Source organism: Brienomyrus brachyistius, unplaced genomic scaffold (assembly GCF_023856365.1).
Source record: "Brienomyrus brachyistius isolate T26 unplaced genomic scaffold, BBRACH_0.4 scaffold27, whole genome shotgun sequence".
NCBI classification, from domain to species: Eukaryota; Metazoa; Chordata; class Actinopteri; order Osteoglossiformes; family Mormyridae; genus Brienomyrus; species Brienomyrus brachyistius.
This window is the reverse complement of record NW_026042306.1, coordinates 5,692,610-5,712,222: the sequence shown is the minus strand read 5'-3', so window position 1 is coordinate 5,712,222 and position 19,613 is coordinate 5,692,610. Positions and strand designations below refer to the sequence as shown.

The 19,613-nt window shown below is 42.4% G+C and overlaps 1 protein-coding gene across 1 annotated transcript; it reads left to right on the top strand.

The window, feature by feature from the left end:
- The first annotated feature begins 7,064 nt into the window (after positions 1 to 7,064).
- On the top strand, positions 7,065 to 18,318 carry LOC125720855 (general transcription factor II-I repeat domain-containing protein 2-like). The gene is made up of 3 exons (XM_048996719.1): positions 7,065 to 8,557; positions 9,059 to 9,184; positions 18,152 to 18,318. Exons 1-3 carry the CDS (start codon positions 7,285 to 7,287, stop codon positions 18,316 to 18,318), a joined length of 1,566 nt encoding a protein of 521 aa, XP_048852676.1. The 5' UTR covers positions 7,065 to 7,284.
- The last annotated feature ends 1,295 nt before the right edge of the window (positions 18,319 to 19,613 follow it).

The window sequence follows — 19,613 nt, the reverse complement described above, 5'->3', positions numbered from 1 at the left end:
ACATATGCACAACTTTTATTTTGAATAATAAAACACCCGGTCATGGTACATTTTAAAAACTCATTTGATAAATGTACACAAGCTTGAAAAATAAAACACACGTATACATGATACATTTTAAAACACTTGTGCAACTTTGAAAATAAAAAAAACTTCATATTACATTAACAAAATCTCCTTTGATAAAATCCCTACAAACTTTTTACAACTTTGCTTTTGTAAAATAAAAGCCATGTTCATATTAGATTTCAAAACTAATTCACAAAATGAATGCATAAAACTTTGTACATTTTAAAAATACGTTTGGGCTGCAAACATATAACAAAATGTTTTTGTAAAACACCCAAACATCTTACATCTTAAAACATCTGTACATCTTACTTTGAAAAACTTTTATGTTACGTCTTAAAACAGTTGTACATCTTACTTTGAAAAACTTTAATGTTACATTTTAAAACATTTGTACATCTTACTTTGAAAAACTTTCATGTTACATTTTAAAATACTTGTACATCTTACTTTGAAAAACTTTCATGTCACATTTTAAAACATTTGTACATCTTACTTTGAAAAACGTTCATGTTACGTCTTAAAATATTTGTGTAACTAAAAACTATGGTCAAGTTATATTACCATTCTTTAAAGTTTTAAAGTGTATTTGCATTTAATGTGTAAATGCAGCTTACTGGTTGCTATTAAATGTAATTAAATAATCATGTACACCTTCTTTAAAATAACAAGACTATATCCTAAATTCTTACACCCTTGCCTGATTCCACAGTTCCTACCCCTCACTTATATGGCCCCCCTCCCACCCTTCCATGACTTGTGAGATAAGGAAAGCACACTTCCCAACCTTTGGTTGTGCGCTTGTGCGCATGCTTGGGGTTTTGCTGTGTGTGTGTGTCTGTCTGTGTTTGTGTCTGTGTAGGTTGTTCATCTTGCGTCCAAAGTTAAGGTTATATTTTATACTACTTTAAAATAACACATTTTTGTTTGACTGTTTAACAAACACATCTAAAGTTTTTATACATTTAAACATTAACAAAAGCTGTTAATGTGTTTTCTTTAAAATTTACAAGTCTATTTTGTGTGGTTTTTTACAATAAGACTCATGAACGACTAAGTTAGTATGTTTTGGGGTCTGTATACACATGGCGGTCCTATACTTTCACAGACCTAAAGTTAAACTCTATAGCCCCTGACCACCGGTGTGCGTGTGTGTGTGTGTGTGTGTGTGTGTTTGTGCACATGAGCATGAATATACATTTACTGAAAAAACATATTTATTAAAATAACTAAGGCTTTATTCTGTCAAAAACAATTTTTAAATAATTCTAGCAGATAAATGGGGTCGTTATAGTGAATCTGTAGTCTCCCTGCATAGTGGATGACTGCTGACACTGTTGAATTTGAACTATGTTTCATTAACTATCAAACAGTCTGCAGCTCCGTTACCGTTGTCAACTTAGCATTGTACTCCAGCAAGCATCTCAGATCAAGCTTGTAGATTATATAAGCTGGGGCCGTGGGCACCTTGTAGGATGTCTTTATTAAAATAACTAAGACCTTATTCTTTAAAGTTTTTAATGTGTATTTGCAGCATGGTGCTAAATGCAGCTTACTGGTTCCTATTAAATATAATTAAATAATCATGTACACCTTCTTTAAATATAATTAAATAATCATGTACACCTTCTTTAAAATAACAAGACTATATCCTAAATTCTTACACCCCTGCCTGATTCCACAGTTCCTACCCCACACTTATGTGGCCCCCCCTCCCACCCTTCCATGACTTGTGAGATAAGAAAAGCAGACTTCTGCCTGCCTGGTCGGTCATTTCTAGCTGCTATTTAGGTTCTTCCTCAAATCCTGTTGCGTAAATGACTTATATTCCACTCATATTAATTTAAATCAAAACAATCCTTATACATTTTAATAAAAAACGTGAACTATATATGTTTGGTGTTTTTTGATTGAGCAAACTCTTTTGTGTTTTTGTGTGCGTGTCCGATACAACTGTAGTTTGTATCAACTTTTTTTTAGTTTGACCTCCGGGGTGTGTGTTTGTCCGCATGCGCGTGAATAAACATTTACTGAAAAACGTATTTATTAAAATAACTAAGACTTTATTCTGTCAAAGTTTTAAAAAATGTGTTTTGATGCATGTCACTAAATGCTGCTTAATAGTACCTAACCGGGGCTGCTCCCCCAGAGACAGTTGCTAGTCCATTTATTCTTTTAAAGACTACTGATTCCAATTTGGTGCCATATGCTTTTATCTTGTAGGCCGTAGGATAGCTCCGTTTCTACCAGCTATAGGCCATGGTACGTCTGGGCTATTATGCTTAAATTCTTTATTAATTAGCGTTGGCTATGTGCTTTATAACACTGCTGATTCAGGTCTCTTGTAGATTTTCTCTTGACCGGTCAGCGCAGTCTCTCTCTCTTGTACATAGAAAAAACAGAGAATACCTATTATTAGAATGTTATTTTTAATTTAATTTAATTTAATTTAATTAATTAGCATTTTTATCACGCGAATAAAAGAAATAATATACTCACCGGGTAAGGCCTGGATGAACCTCTTTGGCTGGCAGGAAGGGTAAGACCTCGAAGATACTTGTGCCTCTGCCCTAGGAGGAATAGGCCCCCCCCCCCCCCGCTCGCCGCAATACAATTTCATTGTCTCTGTCACCCCATATCTGCACGGTCATGTATGACAAACAAAACTATAAACAGAATTTACTGGCGGGGAAATTGTCAGACTTGATGTATGACCAGGTGGTACGGCCTTGATGATGCTACTCGTGCCTGTGTAAGAAAATTATCTGTAATTTGGGACGTATGTGAAAACAAAACTTTAAACAGAATTTACTGGAGGGCAAAAGTGTCAGACTCGATGTATGGCCCGCGTGGCCGGGTAGGGGGGCGCCTCGATGGCCAGGTGGCACGGCCCTGCAGAATTTACTGGCGGACAAATTGACAGACTCGATGTATGTCTCGACTTATGACCTTTACAAATTGGCGCCATACGCCGATGTGATACAAACGCTCGCGTGAGGAAAAAACACACGGTCAAAACTAGCGCCGAGCGTTTTTATTGGACGATAGACCCTGCACCTCCTCCTCTCATTCTTTGCTCCAACTTTACCATTTTATCCCACAGTCTCTCACAGTTTCTCTCAGACTCGCGCAGCAGCACGCCTCTCAGCTCTCCCGCATCGCTCTCTCTGAGGATTATCCAAAGCCGTGCGGACCTTTCCGCGCTACCGCACCAGTATGTGAATAAGTCCTTTGCTGATTCTCCGAAGCCCAGGGACCTTACCACGCTACCGCACACCGTACGCTCGCGCTCCATCAGGTAACCCAGCCACGCTCACTCCCGCCCGCGCCCCACAAAATAATAATAATAATAACTTATTCAAATAACACACGCTCATAAGCACTCTCATCAATATCATTTTTAAAATAATACACACTCATAAGCACTCTCCTCAATATCATTTTAAAATAATAAACATTTAAAATAAGCATTTAAAATAATAAATAATTAAATCCAAATACCATTGCAGCACTAACACAACCAACCCAGGCCCCCTAAGCCACAATCATTTAAAATAATAAATAAATAATTAAATACAAATACCATTGCAGCAGTTACACAACCAACCCCCGGGGAAGAAGAAGACAAAAAAAAATATTTAAATAAATAATTAAATCCACATGCTATTGCGTCAGTTACACAACCAAGCTCAACCCACTACAACATAAGCTCCGCCCACTGAACTTTTGAACGTGACCTTTGACCCGACCTGTCATTTTGACGAAAGCGGTATTGCATCTCTCTCTAACATAGTATAACTATACTCACCTTGGGCAATAGGACTGAAATGTGGGCCTCTCGGGTGGCAGGCTCGTGCTCGATCCACCGGATGATGCCGTCAAACACCGCATCCTCTTGTCTGACATTCAGCTCATCCTGCTCTATGATGTCAGAAAGTTGTTCCAGGGTGAGTTCTGGGAACTCGTTTGAGGTGATGGCAACCTCCTGGAAGTTTTTCAGGATGAAGTCGAATGCAGACTGGCGCAGCTCATTGAGGCAGTAGACATCTCCGATCTTCAGAAGCCCAACACAGTTGTCGAGGCAGAGCTGCTCATGCAGAAAGTCACTGCAGCGCTGTATGATGCCCAGGATACTCAGCCGATCAGCAGCTGCCAGGAGGTTCTCCACATTCTCAGCCGTGACGAGCACAGAGTACGTGTAGGTGTATTCCATGATCTGCTGCATCGTATCTGGGGAAATGCCTGGGAACTGGTACTCCCGCTTTCCCGAATCCTTCCAGTCACCGGTGAACAGAGCCCTGAAAACAATCCAGATGTGAGTCAGAATCAGCTTTTTGGCTGATCACACAAGGAATTTGTCTCCAGTTTGTTGTCACTCTCAGTGAACTTAAACAGGAGACATACAAAAAATAAAAAACAGGACCACAACGGGACTCATTTAATAATTTTGGGTTTCCTAACTCTTCTGATCCAGGGACCCCCAAATGAATATCGACCAGAGCTAAGGACCCCCTGCCACAGATGATCACATAGGTACTTAAGAAGTAGGGTCAGGAAGGGCTTTAATCTTATCTTTCCAGCAGTGGCTCCCTAAAAATATTTTTCACTTAGACTAGAGGGCAGGTCCCCCGGAATATTATTTTTGCCACTGATTGACGTGGTCCACTTTTTGTAATATTTTTACACAGCTATTATGTGCCAAAAGTTAGGGTGGTACCTTTAATAACTGTAGCTCAGAAATATTTTTGCTAACCCCGTAGTATACTAATATAACACAATAATTGTCATGACCTGTGCGTCCAACCCTTGTATGTGCTCAGGATGAACCTGCTCTCATCTGTGAAAAGCTCAGGGTGCCAGTGGCAGACCTGCAAATTTTGGTATTCTATGGCAAATGCCAATCGAGCTCTATGTTGCTGGGCAGTGAGCACCGGGCCCACTAGAGGACGTTGGGCCCTCAAGCCACCCTCATGAAGTCTGTCTCTGACCAAACAATCAGAAACATTCACACCAGTGGCCTGATGGAGGTCATTTTCTAGGGCTTCAGCAGTGTTCATCCTGTTCCTCCTTGCACAAAGAAGCCAATACCGGTTCTGCTGATGGGTTAAGGACCTTCTACGGCCCTGTCCAGCTCTCCTTAAGTATCTTCCTGTCTCCTGGAATGTCCTCCATGCCCTTGAGACTGTGCTGGGAGACACAGCAAATCTTCTGGCAATGGCACATATTGATGCGCCATCCTGGAGGAGTTGGACTACCTGTGCAACCTCTGTAGGGTCCAGGTATCGCCTCATGCTACTAGTAGTGACACTGACCGTCATCAAATGCAAAACTAGTGAAAAAACCGTCAGAAAAGATGAGGAGGGGAAAATGCCAGTGGCCTCCACCTGTTAAACCATTCCTGTTTTGGGGGTCGTCCCATTGTTGCCCCTCTAGTTCACCTGTTCATAATTTCATTAACACCAAAGCAGCTGAAACTGATTAACCACCCCCTCCGCTACTTAACTGACCAGATCAATATCTCAGATGTTTAATAGACTTGATGCTATACTCTAATTAAAAAGTGTTCCTTAAATTTTTTTGAACAATGTATAATTGTAGCATCTCTTCCCTTGTCTTAAACTCCACACACCTAGAGTTGTAACCTAACATCCTATTGGCCTTTTTTATTGCTTCCCCACACTGACATGGAAGCATCAACATACACACCGAGATCTTTCTAATAACCAGCTACCTTTATTTCAATGGAACCCATAATATATCTGTACTTTTATATTTCTGCTCCCTGTATGGATTACCTTACATTTATCTATGTTAAATTCCATCTGCCAGGTATCCACCCAGTCGCTAATTAAATCCAGATCCCGTTGTAGCCTCTCCGCTGCTAGATCAGTACCTGCTACACCACCCACCCTGGTGTCGTCTGCAAATGTAACCAGTTTACTGTATGTATTGGTGTCAATATCATTAATGTAAATTAGGAACAGTAGTGGTCCTAAAATTTAACCCTACGGTACCCCACTATGAACGCAGGCCCACTGTCATGCCCGGCTCGTACGATCGTCGTGTGTGCCACGCCCCCTGATTATCCACGTGTGCTTCCCCAATCATGCCCAGCTGTATCTTGTTGTTTCACCATGTCTTTTGTCTATATCAGTCCACATCTTGCCCTGTCCGATGTCCGTCATTGATGTTAGTGCTGTTATGTCCCGTTCTGCCCATAGCCGTCTTTCCCCTAATAAAACCCCAGTTTTCCCCGTATTCTACCTCCCTGCTTCGTCCTTCCCTGCCTCCTTCCTGCCAGCCTGCCCGTCCGCACCCGCAAACTCTGACACCCACAATATAATAATATCGTGTACAGTACATACTGTAATCAGTCCAGAGGTAACATCACTTCTCCAAATTCAAGTTGCCGGCTATGTTTACTGTAGGTCCCAGGGGAAGGGGTTGCACTAAACCAGTATTTCAATGGATTACGAAAAACCTTAGTGCAGGGGTGCCCAAAGTGGGGCCCGCGGGCCAAGGTTGGCCCGCCGTACTATTTAGATTGGCCCGCCAATGGATATCTAAAATTTTTAATTATTACTGTACTAAAATTTGTTTCAAAAACTCTTAAAGCACGAATCCCAGTGTAGCTATCAGTGCGTTTATTTTTAGTGTACGTTGACCTAACTAATATATATTATACAGTCCTCACTCATGGTGCTTTGATTACATTTGAAATATCTAAGACTAAAATTGAAATACAAGCAACTATAAGGGTAATGTAGAGTATATCTGTCACGGGCGACCGCGGGCAGAGCGGCGATCGTGAGGGCAAGCGGGGAATCAGGAAGCAGGCAGGCAGGATTCGGGGCAAACGGGGATTTAATCAAAGGTTTTCGGGGAACAGGGAACATCGGACACTGACTGACATCAATGACGGACGAAGGACTCAGGTAAGACACGGACTGAAATACACAGGACTGAGCAAATGAACTAGATACAGCTAGGTACAATCGGGAGAAAACACATGGGTAATCAGGGGGCGTGGCACACAGGAGGAGTGGACGAGCCGGGCATGACAATATCTGTGCACATATGTACATTTTCACACTTCATAAATAGTCATATTTTAACAATTTGCAAAAAGTCCCATGAGTCTTTGTTGCCGCCATACGGGATCAAACCAGTTTGTGGCGGGTCACCACCAGGCTGCTAGCTTAAGCCACTATCAACATGGAGCGGCATCGTCAGTGGCACACAGACAAAAGACATTTTAAAAAATGCTGGGAGGAAGAATATTTTTTCACTGACATAAATGCTAAAGCGGTCTGCCTTATTTGTAACCAGTCTGTTGCTGTACTAAAGGAGTATAACATTCGTCGTCATTATGAGACGAAGCACGCAGCATTTTCGCAATTCAAAGGTGATGCGCGAAAGAACAAGACCAGGGAGCTGCTGGCTAAACTTCACAGGCAACAAGGGACTCTTACACGGCCCTCGACAGCCCAGGACAGCGCGACACGGGCCAGCTTTGAGATTACTGCGCTAATTGCCCGGACTGGGAGATCATTTTCAACGGGTGACTTTGTTAAGGAGTGTCTGTCCATAGCTGCGACAATCATGTGCCCGTCACAGGCAAAAACTTTCTCCCAGATCAGCCTCTCACGAAATACTGTGACACGTCGTATTGAAGAAATGTCTCGAGACATTAAGGAGCAATTTAAAGCAAAGGCTGCTGGATTTGTCGCCTTTTCTTTGGCGTGTGATGAGAGCACGGACATTTCGGACTCTGCACAACTTTTGGTTTTCATACGGGGAGTAAATGAAAACATGGAAATAACTCAGGAGCTGGCTGGATTTGAGACACTGCGCAGCACAACAAAAAGTGAGGATTTGTTTGCAGCCGTTGAGCGAGTGTTGGATACGAACGGGCTGAGCTGGGAAAAATTGGTTGGGATAACAACTGATGGAGCACCTGCCATGGTTGGGAGGAAAACAGGCCTTGCCACACTAATTTCCCAGAAGGTTTCCCAATGTGGAGGTAAGGTGGCAAAATACCACTGCATCCTGCACCAAGAGCAACTATGTGCCAGATCAGTTGGTATGGGAGACGTGGTGCGTGACGTGATTAAAATCATAAACTGCATACGATCAAAAGCGCTCTCACACCGCCAGTTCAGAGCTCTTCTAGAGGAGGTTGATTCACAATACAAGGATGTGCTTTACCACCAAGAGGTGAGGTGGCTGAGCCGCGGGAAAGTCCTCAAAAGATTTTTTGAGCTGCGCCATGTCATCGCGGAGTTTCTGACAAGCAAGAACAGTGACACTCAAGTCCCCACAGATGAAAAATGGTTTTGTGACGTGGCTTTTATGGTGGACATCACTGACCTGCTCAACACCCTGAATATTCAGCTTCAAGGGAAGGATCAGATCATCACTGAGCTGTTTGACCACATAACGGCCTTCAGGTCGAAGCTGCAGCTACTCTGTCGACATCTGTCAGCAGGTTGGTTAATACATTGTACACACACAGAGACACACATACACATTCAGTTTTAATGGTGATAATGTCTATCATACTGTATTTTATGCCGTAAATAAGTCCCGTCCTTGTTAACTGTGTCGCGGAGGGACAGCGCTGTCCATGGTTCTTAAACTTGATTGACAGGCAGACATGCGCTTTGTTTGTCTTTTGGAGCTTGCATATTTTTTGTGATTGTAAAAATGCTTATGATTTAATCAAGTGACAATGGAGAGGAAAGGTGGCAGCATGTACCTGCACCTCACATGATAAAAGTGCAGTTACTGGGACTGATATTATGTGGAATATGTTAGTAAGTGCATTTACTAACATATCCATATTCCACTGTTGTGCAGTTAAAAAGTATTGTTAAAAAGTATTGTAATAAAATTGTAAGGCTAACTCTTTCAAAGTACATAAAACAACATTTATGTTGCAATATTTATTATTATTTGACGACTTAGCAGCTCTTTCACTTCTTCCCAGGAAACCTTGCACACTTCCCTAGTCTGAGAGAGGTCAACCTGGTGAAGCAGAGACTGCCTGAATATGCAGCACTTCTCAGACACTTGGACCAGGACTTTGCGTTGCGCTTTGAGGACTTTAGGGAAAGTAGAGGTGACATGGAGCTGTTTTCTCAACCCTTCACCATAAGTGTGGACTCAGTGCCTGATCACATTCAGATGCAGCTAATTGAGTTTCAGTGTGATTCTGAGCTAAAGAATAAATTCACGTCACTACACCTGAAAGACTTCTACACACATGTCTCATCTGAAAGGTACCCAGACATTAGGAAACATGCACAGGTCATGTTAGCTTTGTTTGGCAGCACTTACATCTGTGAACAGACTTTTAGTGTAATGAACCTTAACAAGTCCAGGCTCAGAAGCACTCTGACTGACCCACACCTACAGGACATCCTCACCCTCTCAGTGAGTCAGCTGCAACCTAATATTGATAGGCTGATAAACGCCAAAGAACAGCTTCATGTTTCTCACTAGTGGTGCAATTATATTGTTCCTACTGTTGTTGTTGTGTTGCTGTTGGACATGCACTCTTTGACATTTTGCACTATATGTGATTACAAAAGTTTAGACGTGTTCTAAATGCCTATATATGACTTATTTGTCATATTTTGTTTAATGGTATTTACACAGAACGGAAGGTTAGATAACTGTTTGATAAATAAAACTACTTTACTTTACTATTAGTGTTTGTATTTTGTGTAAAATATTACATTTGGCCCGCGGTCCTCCGATAGATTTTCATTTTGGCCCACTAAGGGAAAATGTTTGGGCACCCCTGGTTTAAGGTATTAAAATGCTCCCCCTACATGCGCAATCGCATCATTGCATTCGGCTGCGCAACATTTAAGATGGACCGGAAAATCCGAATAAGACGCTGCGAATAATAAATAAGACTGGTGTGTGAGTGTGTGTGGGCTGGCCGCCCGTCCTGGGTTGTTCCCTGCCTCGTGCCCATTGCTTCCGGGATAGGCTCCGGACCCCCCGCGACCCAATAGGATAAGCGGTTTGGAAAATGGATGGATGGATGGAATAATAAATAAGACTGATGTGTGACTGTGCCCTGCGATGGGCTGGCCCCCATCCTGGGTTGTTCCCCGCCTCGTGCCCCCCGCGAGGTAGAAGGATAAGCGGTTTGGAAAATGGATGGATGGAATAATAAGTAAGTTACGTGTGATCCCGCTGCAAATAATAATACGTAATACGTTATTACATGAATGCGCACACAGATGGAGTGCGGAAAAGGTGGAAGCGTAAGAGCAAGATGAATGCGGTAGGCAGGAGTCCTCGCATTAACAGTGAGACACGCGTTTCTCTCATAATGTAATCTATCTTAAAGGTTTTGATGAAACTTGAGAGCCTTGAATAAAATAAGGCAACAATTTGCACCCACTTTTTGGGAGTAAACATAACTGTTTATTGGAGTAAACTGTTTTTTTTAGTGAAATACACCCAATTTAAAGAAAATAAATATTTTAAATATTTAACTGTAAAATGTGGAATTCTATACTGTACTGTTTTTCCGCCATACTACCTTTACCAGCATGCTGTGCAGTTTGTACATTCCCACCGTTAAGGCAGTTTTTTTTTTTCATCTTGGATGGACCAATTACAGTGGAGAAATCCACTTAGCCCGCGAAATCGCGGCGGCAATGCGTCAGTTGCTGGAGTGAGGGTGTTCTTTTTGGCGGAGATAACAGGTCTGTCGGCACGTCAAATTTTAAATGGCAAGCAATTTTTTTCAAAGAGCTGTAAACCAACTGAGGAACAGGGAGTTTCAGAAGTATCTGAGGAGGTATGTGCATCCAGAGGCGCTTGCAGTTTATTTAAAAATCCTATATGTAAACTTTCCTTGTCGATTGCCTTCAGTGCATATAGAGCTTAAACTCTTCGCTTTGTTGTAGATGTAAGCATAAAGTCACTGCTTACGTTTGGGTCCATCATTGCAGAAGTGCTGCTGGTGATCACAGAATTGCACTTATAATTTTTTTTGTTTGTTTTCTTTGTCTTTCCGTGATCTAAATGTGCCTGTTGGGAAAATCCTTACAACAAAAGCACGGCAAGAAAGTCACAAACTGATTTTTTGTTAATATACATGTAATTTTATGACTACTGTTTAATAATCTCACACTAATATATTGTAAGAATCCTCTGGAATTTCGTTAATGGTACCTTCACCCTGCTGCATGTTAGATCAGCTCTGTGTTTTATTGTTTGATTTCAGCACTTCTGGGGACCTGTAATTAATTGGGGTCTGCCCATAGTCGCTGTGACGGGCATGAGGAAGAGCCCTGAAATAATCAGTCGTCGAATGACCTTAGGTAAGAGGCAGAGGGCTCACCTTCCATCTATATAAGTGTCCACTGGGTCACTCGGGTCTCCAGAGGGACTTTTTAAAGGTTTTAAGCTGGTTGCTCTTCTTCTTTCTGGCCTCTGACCCCTGCATGATCTCTGTCTCCCCAGCTCTTACCTGTAACTCACTCGTTTTTATGAAGTTCTCCTATCGAGTCCTCTTCGGATGCCATGTCACCAATGCGACGGCGCAGATAATTCAGGGTGGCCGGCTCATCCGACACAAGTAGGTCTCCACCAGGCTCCCTCTAGAATATTTAAATCTCCACCCCTCATCTGTTGATTAATGCCATATTACTGCTCGACATAGCATTTGCAGCCGGCAACCAGGCAATCACTCAGCCAGCTTTTCTGCCAGTCAGATCCTTCCTTAATAGTGTCACACAAGTATCTTTTATAGGTTTGTGTTCTTCATGAATGTTTTTTTTCTTCCATTTCAGAATGCAGAAGAAAAATCTCCCCTCCTTCCAAATAAATATATATATATAAATTTATATATCTGTGTATTCATTTCTTTCATTTTTCTTATTATGAAACCACACGTGAGTAGGGGCAATTCACTGCCCATACAAAGTGTGAGGGGATAACATTTACCTAATGTAGTCCTGTATTAGACAAAATCATTTTATCATATGGGTCAGTTACAGTTACCTACATAAGAACTTTAAAGAAATTTACAAACGAGAGGAGACCAATCAGCCCATCAAGCTCATATGGGGAGAACTTAACTAATAGCTCAGAGTTGTTAAAATCTTATCTAGCTCTGATTTAAAGGAACCCAGGGATTTAGCTTACTACTTACTAAACTAGTAGCAAGACTCTAAAAACATGATGTGTAAAAAAGTGCTTCCTCAAATTTGTTTTAAAATGTTCTCTCACTAATTTCCACTTATGGCCACGATTTCTAATATTTAAACTAATATTGAAATATTGAACAGCATCCAGACCTGTTAGAATCTTATATACCTGGATCATGTCCTTCTTAGTCTCCTTTACTCGAGGCTAAACGGATTCTGCTCAGTTAACCTCTCGTAAGACATTCCTCTAAGACGAGGAATCATTCTGGTACCCCTACGTTGCACCTTTTCCAAGGCAGCAATGTCCTTCTTAAGGTATGGTGACCAAACCTGCACACAATATTCTAGGTGGGGGCATGCAGGGGCATGATCTATTTCCGTGATCTAAATGTGCCTGTTGTGAAAACATTCCAACAAAGTCACAAACTGATTTTTTTGTTAATATAAATATAATTTTATGACTACTGTTTAATAATCTCACACTGATGTGTTGTCAGAATCCTCTGGAATTTCTTTAACACTAGATTTACCGAGTTTTTATTCTCTGCTGAGAGTCCCAAGGTGTTTGTCACCCCTGCTGTGATTTTCGCAGGTCTTCAGCCCCATCCTCCTCCTGCTTTTGTTGTGCAAACACACCCATTACCTGTGAGGCCTGGCGCATTTGCATTTTTTACTCAGAGTAGCTCAAATCCAAGGCAGGCTAAACCTCTGTGTGTGACATGGAAACCTTCACAAAAGTCTGCCATATCTATACCAAATATCCCACACGCTGACTGACCTGCAAATATGAAAGACGCACATTCACAAAATATATGGAAACACAAGTCTGTGTTATTTATAAAACAAATTGAGTGAAAATAGAATGAAAAGTTGCTAATAGAATGAAATGAATAAAATGAAAACATGCTAACACTTCAGTCTCCAATGCATGTTTGTATATAAATGTCATAAGCTGAGTGAAGTCATGGTCCATGGTTTTTGACATGCTCATACACATACAGAATAAAATGTCATTTCATTTTCATTGGCCATCACTGAATTATAACACCAAAAGTGAATTTTGATTTGTGTGATCTCTCCAGCTTTGCATGTTTGGCTGTTCATGTAAAAATTGATGTATCCGTGCCTCAGTTCCAGGTTCATCTCTTCGTCATCTTTCTGCCTTTTGTCTCAGTGGTTACTGTCCCACACAGTCTGTCTATCTTTCAAAGTCTGTGTTTGCAGCGTTTGAAAACCCAGTGACCATCATCCCTGTATTTGGCAATGGAGTTCCTTGGCTAGAAGAATCGGAAACAATCTTCTTTTTCCTTTCCACCCTGTAGATGCTTTGTACAGAACGTAGGCATTCACCGCCACCAAGTCCAGCATGTTGTAAAACACAGCTACTGGCCACTTGCTTGTTGCTGCTCGTACTGAATACATGCGCGCCATTCTAAACACTGACGTGGAGAATTCCTCTCCCTGTGCAGTGTCCTTTGCCAATGGAGGAAGTTCACGGCAAACGTTATTCACCATGCCCAGTAAAGTGAAGCAGTCTGTGTGACAGTGACAGTGAGGTGAAGAAATTGTCCATTGTGACATTTCTCCCGTCATCCAGAAATGACTCCATCAGACTCATGACCACGTTCTCTGCCAGCCTTCACCAAGAACTGTGCTGAAAGTTTCACTCCAGGAGAACACATGAACATAGATGTACAGCTGTTCTCGACCAAGGTTCATTGTCCATGCAGTATATTTACATTTACATTTACAGGATTTGGCAGACGCCCTTAGCCAGAGCGACTTACATAAGTGCTTTGAGACTCTGCAATGAATTTCCGATGCTAGCTCAATAAGGACCCCAGCTACGAATACTATCTCTGAGAACGCCATTGAGTAGTGCAGAATTTTTATTTTATTTTATTTTTTTAAAACACACACCAGAAAAAGAGTCGAGTAAGAATATAGAAGTTCTACGTCAGGTATTTCTGAAAAAGAAAAGTTTTGAGTCGTCGCTTGAAGACATTCAAGGATTCAGCTGTTCGGACATCTAGGGGGAGTTCATTCCATCAATTAGGTGCCAGGACAGAGAAGAGCCGAGATGCGTGTCTTCCTTGTGCCTTGAGGGGAGGTGGGACCAGTCGAGCAGTGCTGGAGGATCGGAGAGATCGTGGTGCAGAGCGGGGTGTGATGAGGTCCTTTAGGTAGGATGGTGCCAGAGAATTTTTGGCTTTGTATGCGAGCATCAGTGTTTTGAATCTGATGCGTGCAGCTACAGGAAGCCAGTGGAGGGAGCGCAGCAAAGGAGTGGTGTGGGAGAACTTGGGAAGGATGAAAACAAGACGAGCAGCTGCATTCTGAATCAGTTGGAGGGGACGGATGGCGCTCAGTGGTAAACCCGCTAGAAGCGAGTTGCAGTAGTCAAGGCGTGAGATGACGAGGGACTGGACGAGTATCTGGGTAGCCTGGGTGGAAAGAAATGGACGTATCCTCCTGATGTTAAAGAGGAGAAACCGACAAGAGCGAGAAAGACTGGTGATATGTGAGGAAAATGACAACCGATCATCTATGGTAACTCCAAGGTTTCTAGCAGAAACCGAAGGACGGATCAGGGAGTTGTCAAAGGAGATCGCAAGGTCCTGGAGGGGGGATGAGTCAGCCGGGATGTAAAGCAACTCAGTTTTACTAGTTTTGAGTTTTAGCTGGTGAGTGGTCATCCAAGATGAGATGTCTGCCAAGCATGTAGAGATCTTAGTGGAGACATGAGTGTCTGAGGGAGGGAAGGAGAGGATGAGTTGAGTGTCATCGGCATAGCAGTGGTAGGAGAAGCCATGTGAGGATATAACTTCGCCAAGAGATTTAGTGTAGAGGGAGAATAGGAGAGGGCCAAGAACCGAGCCCTGAGGGACACCGGTGGAAAGACAACGTGGAGTAGATGTGGATCCATTCCATGTCACTTGGTATATCGCATCCAAGCCGGACAAATTTGGGATCAAGTTCTGGATGGCCACGGATTTGGAGACCAAATACGTCTGCAACGTGTCCCCTAACTTGGGAAAGGACCCCAGTCACCAGAAAAGGGAGAGGCTGGCAGAGAACATGGTCATGAGTCTGATGGAGCCATTTCTGGATGACGGGAGAAATGTCACAACGGACAATTTCTTCACCTCACTGGCACTGTCACACAGACTGCTTCAGCGCAAAACAACACTACTGAGCACAGGGAATAAAGTTTGGTATGAACTTCCTCCAATTTCAAAGGACACTGCACAGCAAGAGGAATTCTCCGCGTCAGTGCTTAGAAGTGGCAGTGTCTCCTTGACAATTTATGCACCTAAAAAAACAAGATTGTGTGTGTTCTGAGTTCCTTGGACCAAGATGTGGCGATCTGTGAAGGCAGAAAGAGGAAACCCAACACGATAACAGACTATAACCACATGAAGGTATGTGAATGTGTGTATAATTTTACATCAGTGCTACAATGTTTTCTGATATGTACTATACAGGCCTATATAGAAAGAAGGTAGAAAAAAAGCAAATACACTCATGACTCTCTCTCTCTCTGCTGTTATAGTGTGGTGTAAATGTGTTGGACCAAATGGCGCACATGTATTCCGTAAGAGCAGCAACATGCAGGTGGCCAGTAGCTGTATTTTACAACATGCTGGACCTGGTGGTGGCAAATTCCTACGTTCTGTACAAGGCATGTACAGGGTGGGAAGGCAAAAGAAGATTATTTTTGAGTCATCTAGCCAAGGAACTCCATTGCCAATTTATGCCACAAAAGGCTATGGGGACAGAGGAAGGCTGCTGCTGTGCCAGGACTTGTATGGACAACTCAGTGTCAGGTACAGGAGAACTGCAACAGAAACCGCAGCAGGTTTACCAGTGCAAAGTGTTACAAATTCACTTGCGCCAAATGCAGGGATGATGGTCACTGGGTCTGCAAACACTGCAAAGTTTGAAACACTCAATTTTTTTTATAAATAAAACAGACTTGTGCTTCCATATATTTTGTGAATGTGTGTCTTTCATATTTGCAGGTCAGTCAGCATGTGGGATATTTGGTATAGATATGGCAGACTTTTGTGAAGGTTTCCATGTCACACACAGAGGTTTAGCCTGCCTTGGATTTTAGCTGCTCTGAGTAAAAAAATGCAAATGTGCCAGGCCTCACAGGTAATGGGTGTGTTTGCACAACAAAAGCAGGAGGACAATGGCCCAAGAAACTCTCAGCAGGGATGCTAGTAGGTGTTAGGCCCAGGGAATTTACGCAAATTTGCGTAGATTTGGCAGTTCTAGTGTTAATGGTACAGTCGAACCTCGTTACTACGTACAAGACGGGATATCAAAAACATGTACGTTATAAGCATAGAACGTTGTAACCACTTAGTGGAAGATGGATGAAAGAACTCACGAAATATCCATGTAAATGATAAAACTTTAATAGAACAGACCCTTAAATTGACTACAAAACAAACGAACACATTATTACTTGTTAAATAATTCGACAAAGCTCATTTGGATCCTTGGAATTTTCATTAAATTACTCACGATTACTTAGTGCCGGCCTGCGATAAACGGCAACGAAAATACACAACGGCTGGTCAAAATGGATTTTTAAAATAAACATTTGCATCCAAATGAAATATTGGTCAAATTAAATCATAAAATCCTTTACTTCCATTATTATTCTGAATTCACAATTACCGAGATGACCCGTATTTCACAAGGTTTAATAAACGAAGAATACGCACACAACACTTAAGCCATTACTACGCAGCCCAGTAATGATCGGTCAAGGCAACTCATTTAACGCCAAGCAACGCAATAGACAAATGTGCATTGTCGGGCGAAGATCAGGTAGATACAGGTAGATGTAGCGACACAAGTTGTGGTGGGCGGGGAGAGCGCTGTACGTTGGAACGATGGTTAGTTTTCATATTTTCTCTAGAAATTTGGATGTTGTATCGAAGTTTACGCTGTAAGGGTGTACGCTGTAAACAATGGCTGCTATTGGAATAATACCTAGGCTAAAAATGGGAATTAGAAACCTGTACGTTGAAAAGGTGAAAATGTTGTATCCGGGGTACGTAGTAACGAGGTTCGACTGTACCTTCACCCTGCTGCATGTTAGATCAGCTCTGTGTTTTATTGTTTGATTTCAGCACTTATGGGGACCTGATTAACTGAGGTCTGCCCAAAGCAGCGATGAGTAATATGAAGAAGAGCCCTGAGATCATCAGTGGCCAAATGACCTTCGGTAAGATGCAGAGGGCTCACCTTCCATCTGTGTGAGCGTCCACTGGGTCACTCAGGACTCCAGAGAGACTTTGTAAAGGAGGTTTAAGCCTGTGAAACTAATCCAGGGTGGCCAGCTCATCAAATACAAGTAGGCTGCCACCAGGGCTTCAAACCGGCTCACTGTTCATTCAAAGGCTCCTGTAATATATTAAAAAGGACAATTCACCCTAAAACTGAGAAAAGGGGGCCGTTCAGCTCCAAAATCAGGCATCTCCCAGTGCAATGAACTAGATGGTTAGATATCAGTAAATCCTTTAAAAAAATCCTTCAGTTTTAGGGTGAACTGTGCTCTTTACATATCATTGATAAATGGGCACAGCTGATACAGGCTGGCCGGCTCATCAGATACAAGTAGGCCCCTGCCAGGCTCCCTCCAGTATATTTAAATCACCCCTCATCTGTTGATTAATGCCATATATATAAATATAAATGCCAAGCTGTAGAGTATTATGCTTAACGAGAGGGTGGATAAAAAGAGCCAAGTCGCAACAGCCAAACGCGAAGTATTGCGCTAATGATTTATAGCCTTGCCGAGCACTTTCTTGTCTATCGTCTTACCCGAACTCCTAACCTGATCTGTTTGCCCCGTGTATTTGCCTTACCTGTTTTCCTTCCCGTTCCAGACCCGTTCCCGCACCTGACCCGTTTTCCCCACCGAGCCCGGCACGTCCCGTCCCTGTACCCCTGTGTGGTCCTGTCCCGTGCCTCCGTGTCGGATTGCTTCCCCGGATTACGACCTACCTGCCTGTCCCTCGACCTTGCCTTTCGCCTTTCCCTTCTGGTGCCTTAGCTTGCCTTACAGCGCAAATAAAGCGTATTTGGGCTTGCATCTCTGGATCCGTGCCTTTCTGTTCTAGTTTCCCTGACTCTCATTTTCCCTGAAGTCTCATTTTAAATGTTGTAATCTTTATTTTTAAATTGATTGATTTCACACCGTCCCCAGAATGGTTTCCTTTCTTTTCCTTCAAGTCTGGTTCTGTACTTGCAATAATAAATATTATATATGTAAATATTATAAATGTGTTGATAAAACATCTAAATGTTGTTAAAATTTGAGAATATATTTTATGCATTATATTTGAAAAAGTCGAATTTGCAGCCAGCTCATTTAACTTATCACAAATAATAAGCTATAAATCATAATAGCAGCATGTGCATAAACATGTTATTGAAACAAACATGACCTGTAGATTCCTCAAGTACGGAGTCATTAAAAATGGCAAAACATGGGTCATGTACTTTTACATGTTGCCTTATGATATACCTTTATCGGCCCCTAGCGTAATTGGGTCAATGGTAGCGTAAATGAATCGGTCCTACAACCTTTTGCCAACACCTTGGTTGCCGTGCGGAAGCCATGCTCAGCATGATTCTGGAAAGCCACTGCTAACTTAGCCGACACTACAGCACATCAGCCTAGCCTCAACCGAACCTTCATGCTGTATTATATGGACAAAAGTACTGGGAAACCTGGCCTTTACACCTACAGGAATTTTTATGACATGTCGTTCTATGATCAGCATCGATATAGAGTTGGTCCCCACTTTGCAGCCATAACTGCTGCCACTCTTCTGTGAAGGCTTTCCACAAGAGTTTGGAGTGTTTCTGTGGGATTTTTTTCTCCACCCAGAAGAGCATTAGTGAGGTCAGGCACTGATGTTGGACATGAAGGCCTGGCTCTCAGTCTGCATTGTAGCTCATCCCAAAGGTGTTAGATGGAGTGGAGTTCAGGGCTCTGTTGACCAGTCGAGTTCTTCCACACCAGACTCACTCAACCATGTCTTTATGGACCTTGCTTTGTGCAGTTATTCTGGAATAGAAAAAGACATTCCATCAACTGTTCCCACAAAGTTGGAAGCATAGAATTATTGAAAATGTCTGGGTTTGCTGGCAGAATTCTTTTTACTGGAGCTAAGGGGCATAACCCTAACCCATACCATCACCTCTCCTCCAGCATCCATGACAGTTAAAACAATGTAGTCAGGCAGGTAATGTTCTTCTGGCATGCACCAAACACAGACTCTTCTGTCAGACTTCCAGACAGAAAAGTGTGAGTGGTCCCTCCCCAGAACATGTTTCCACTGT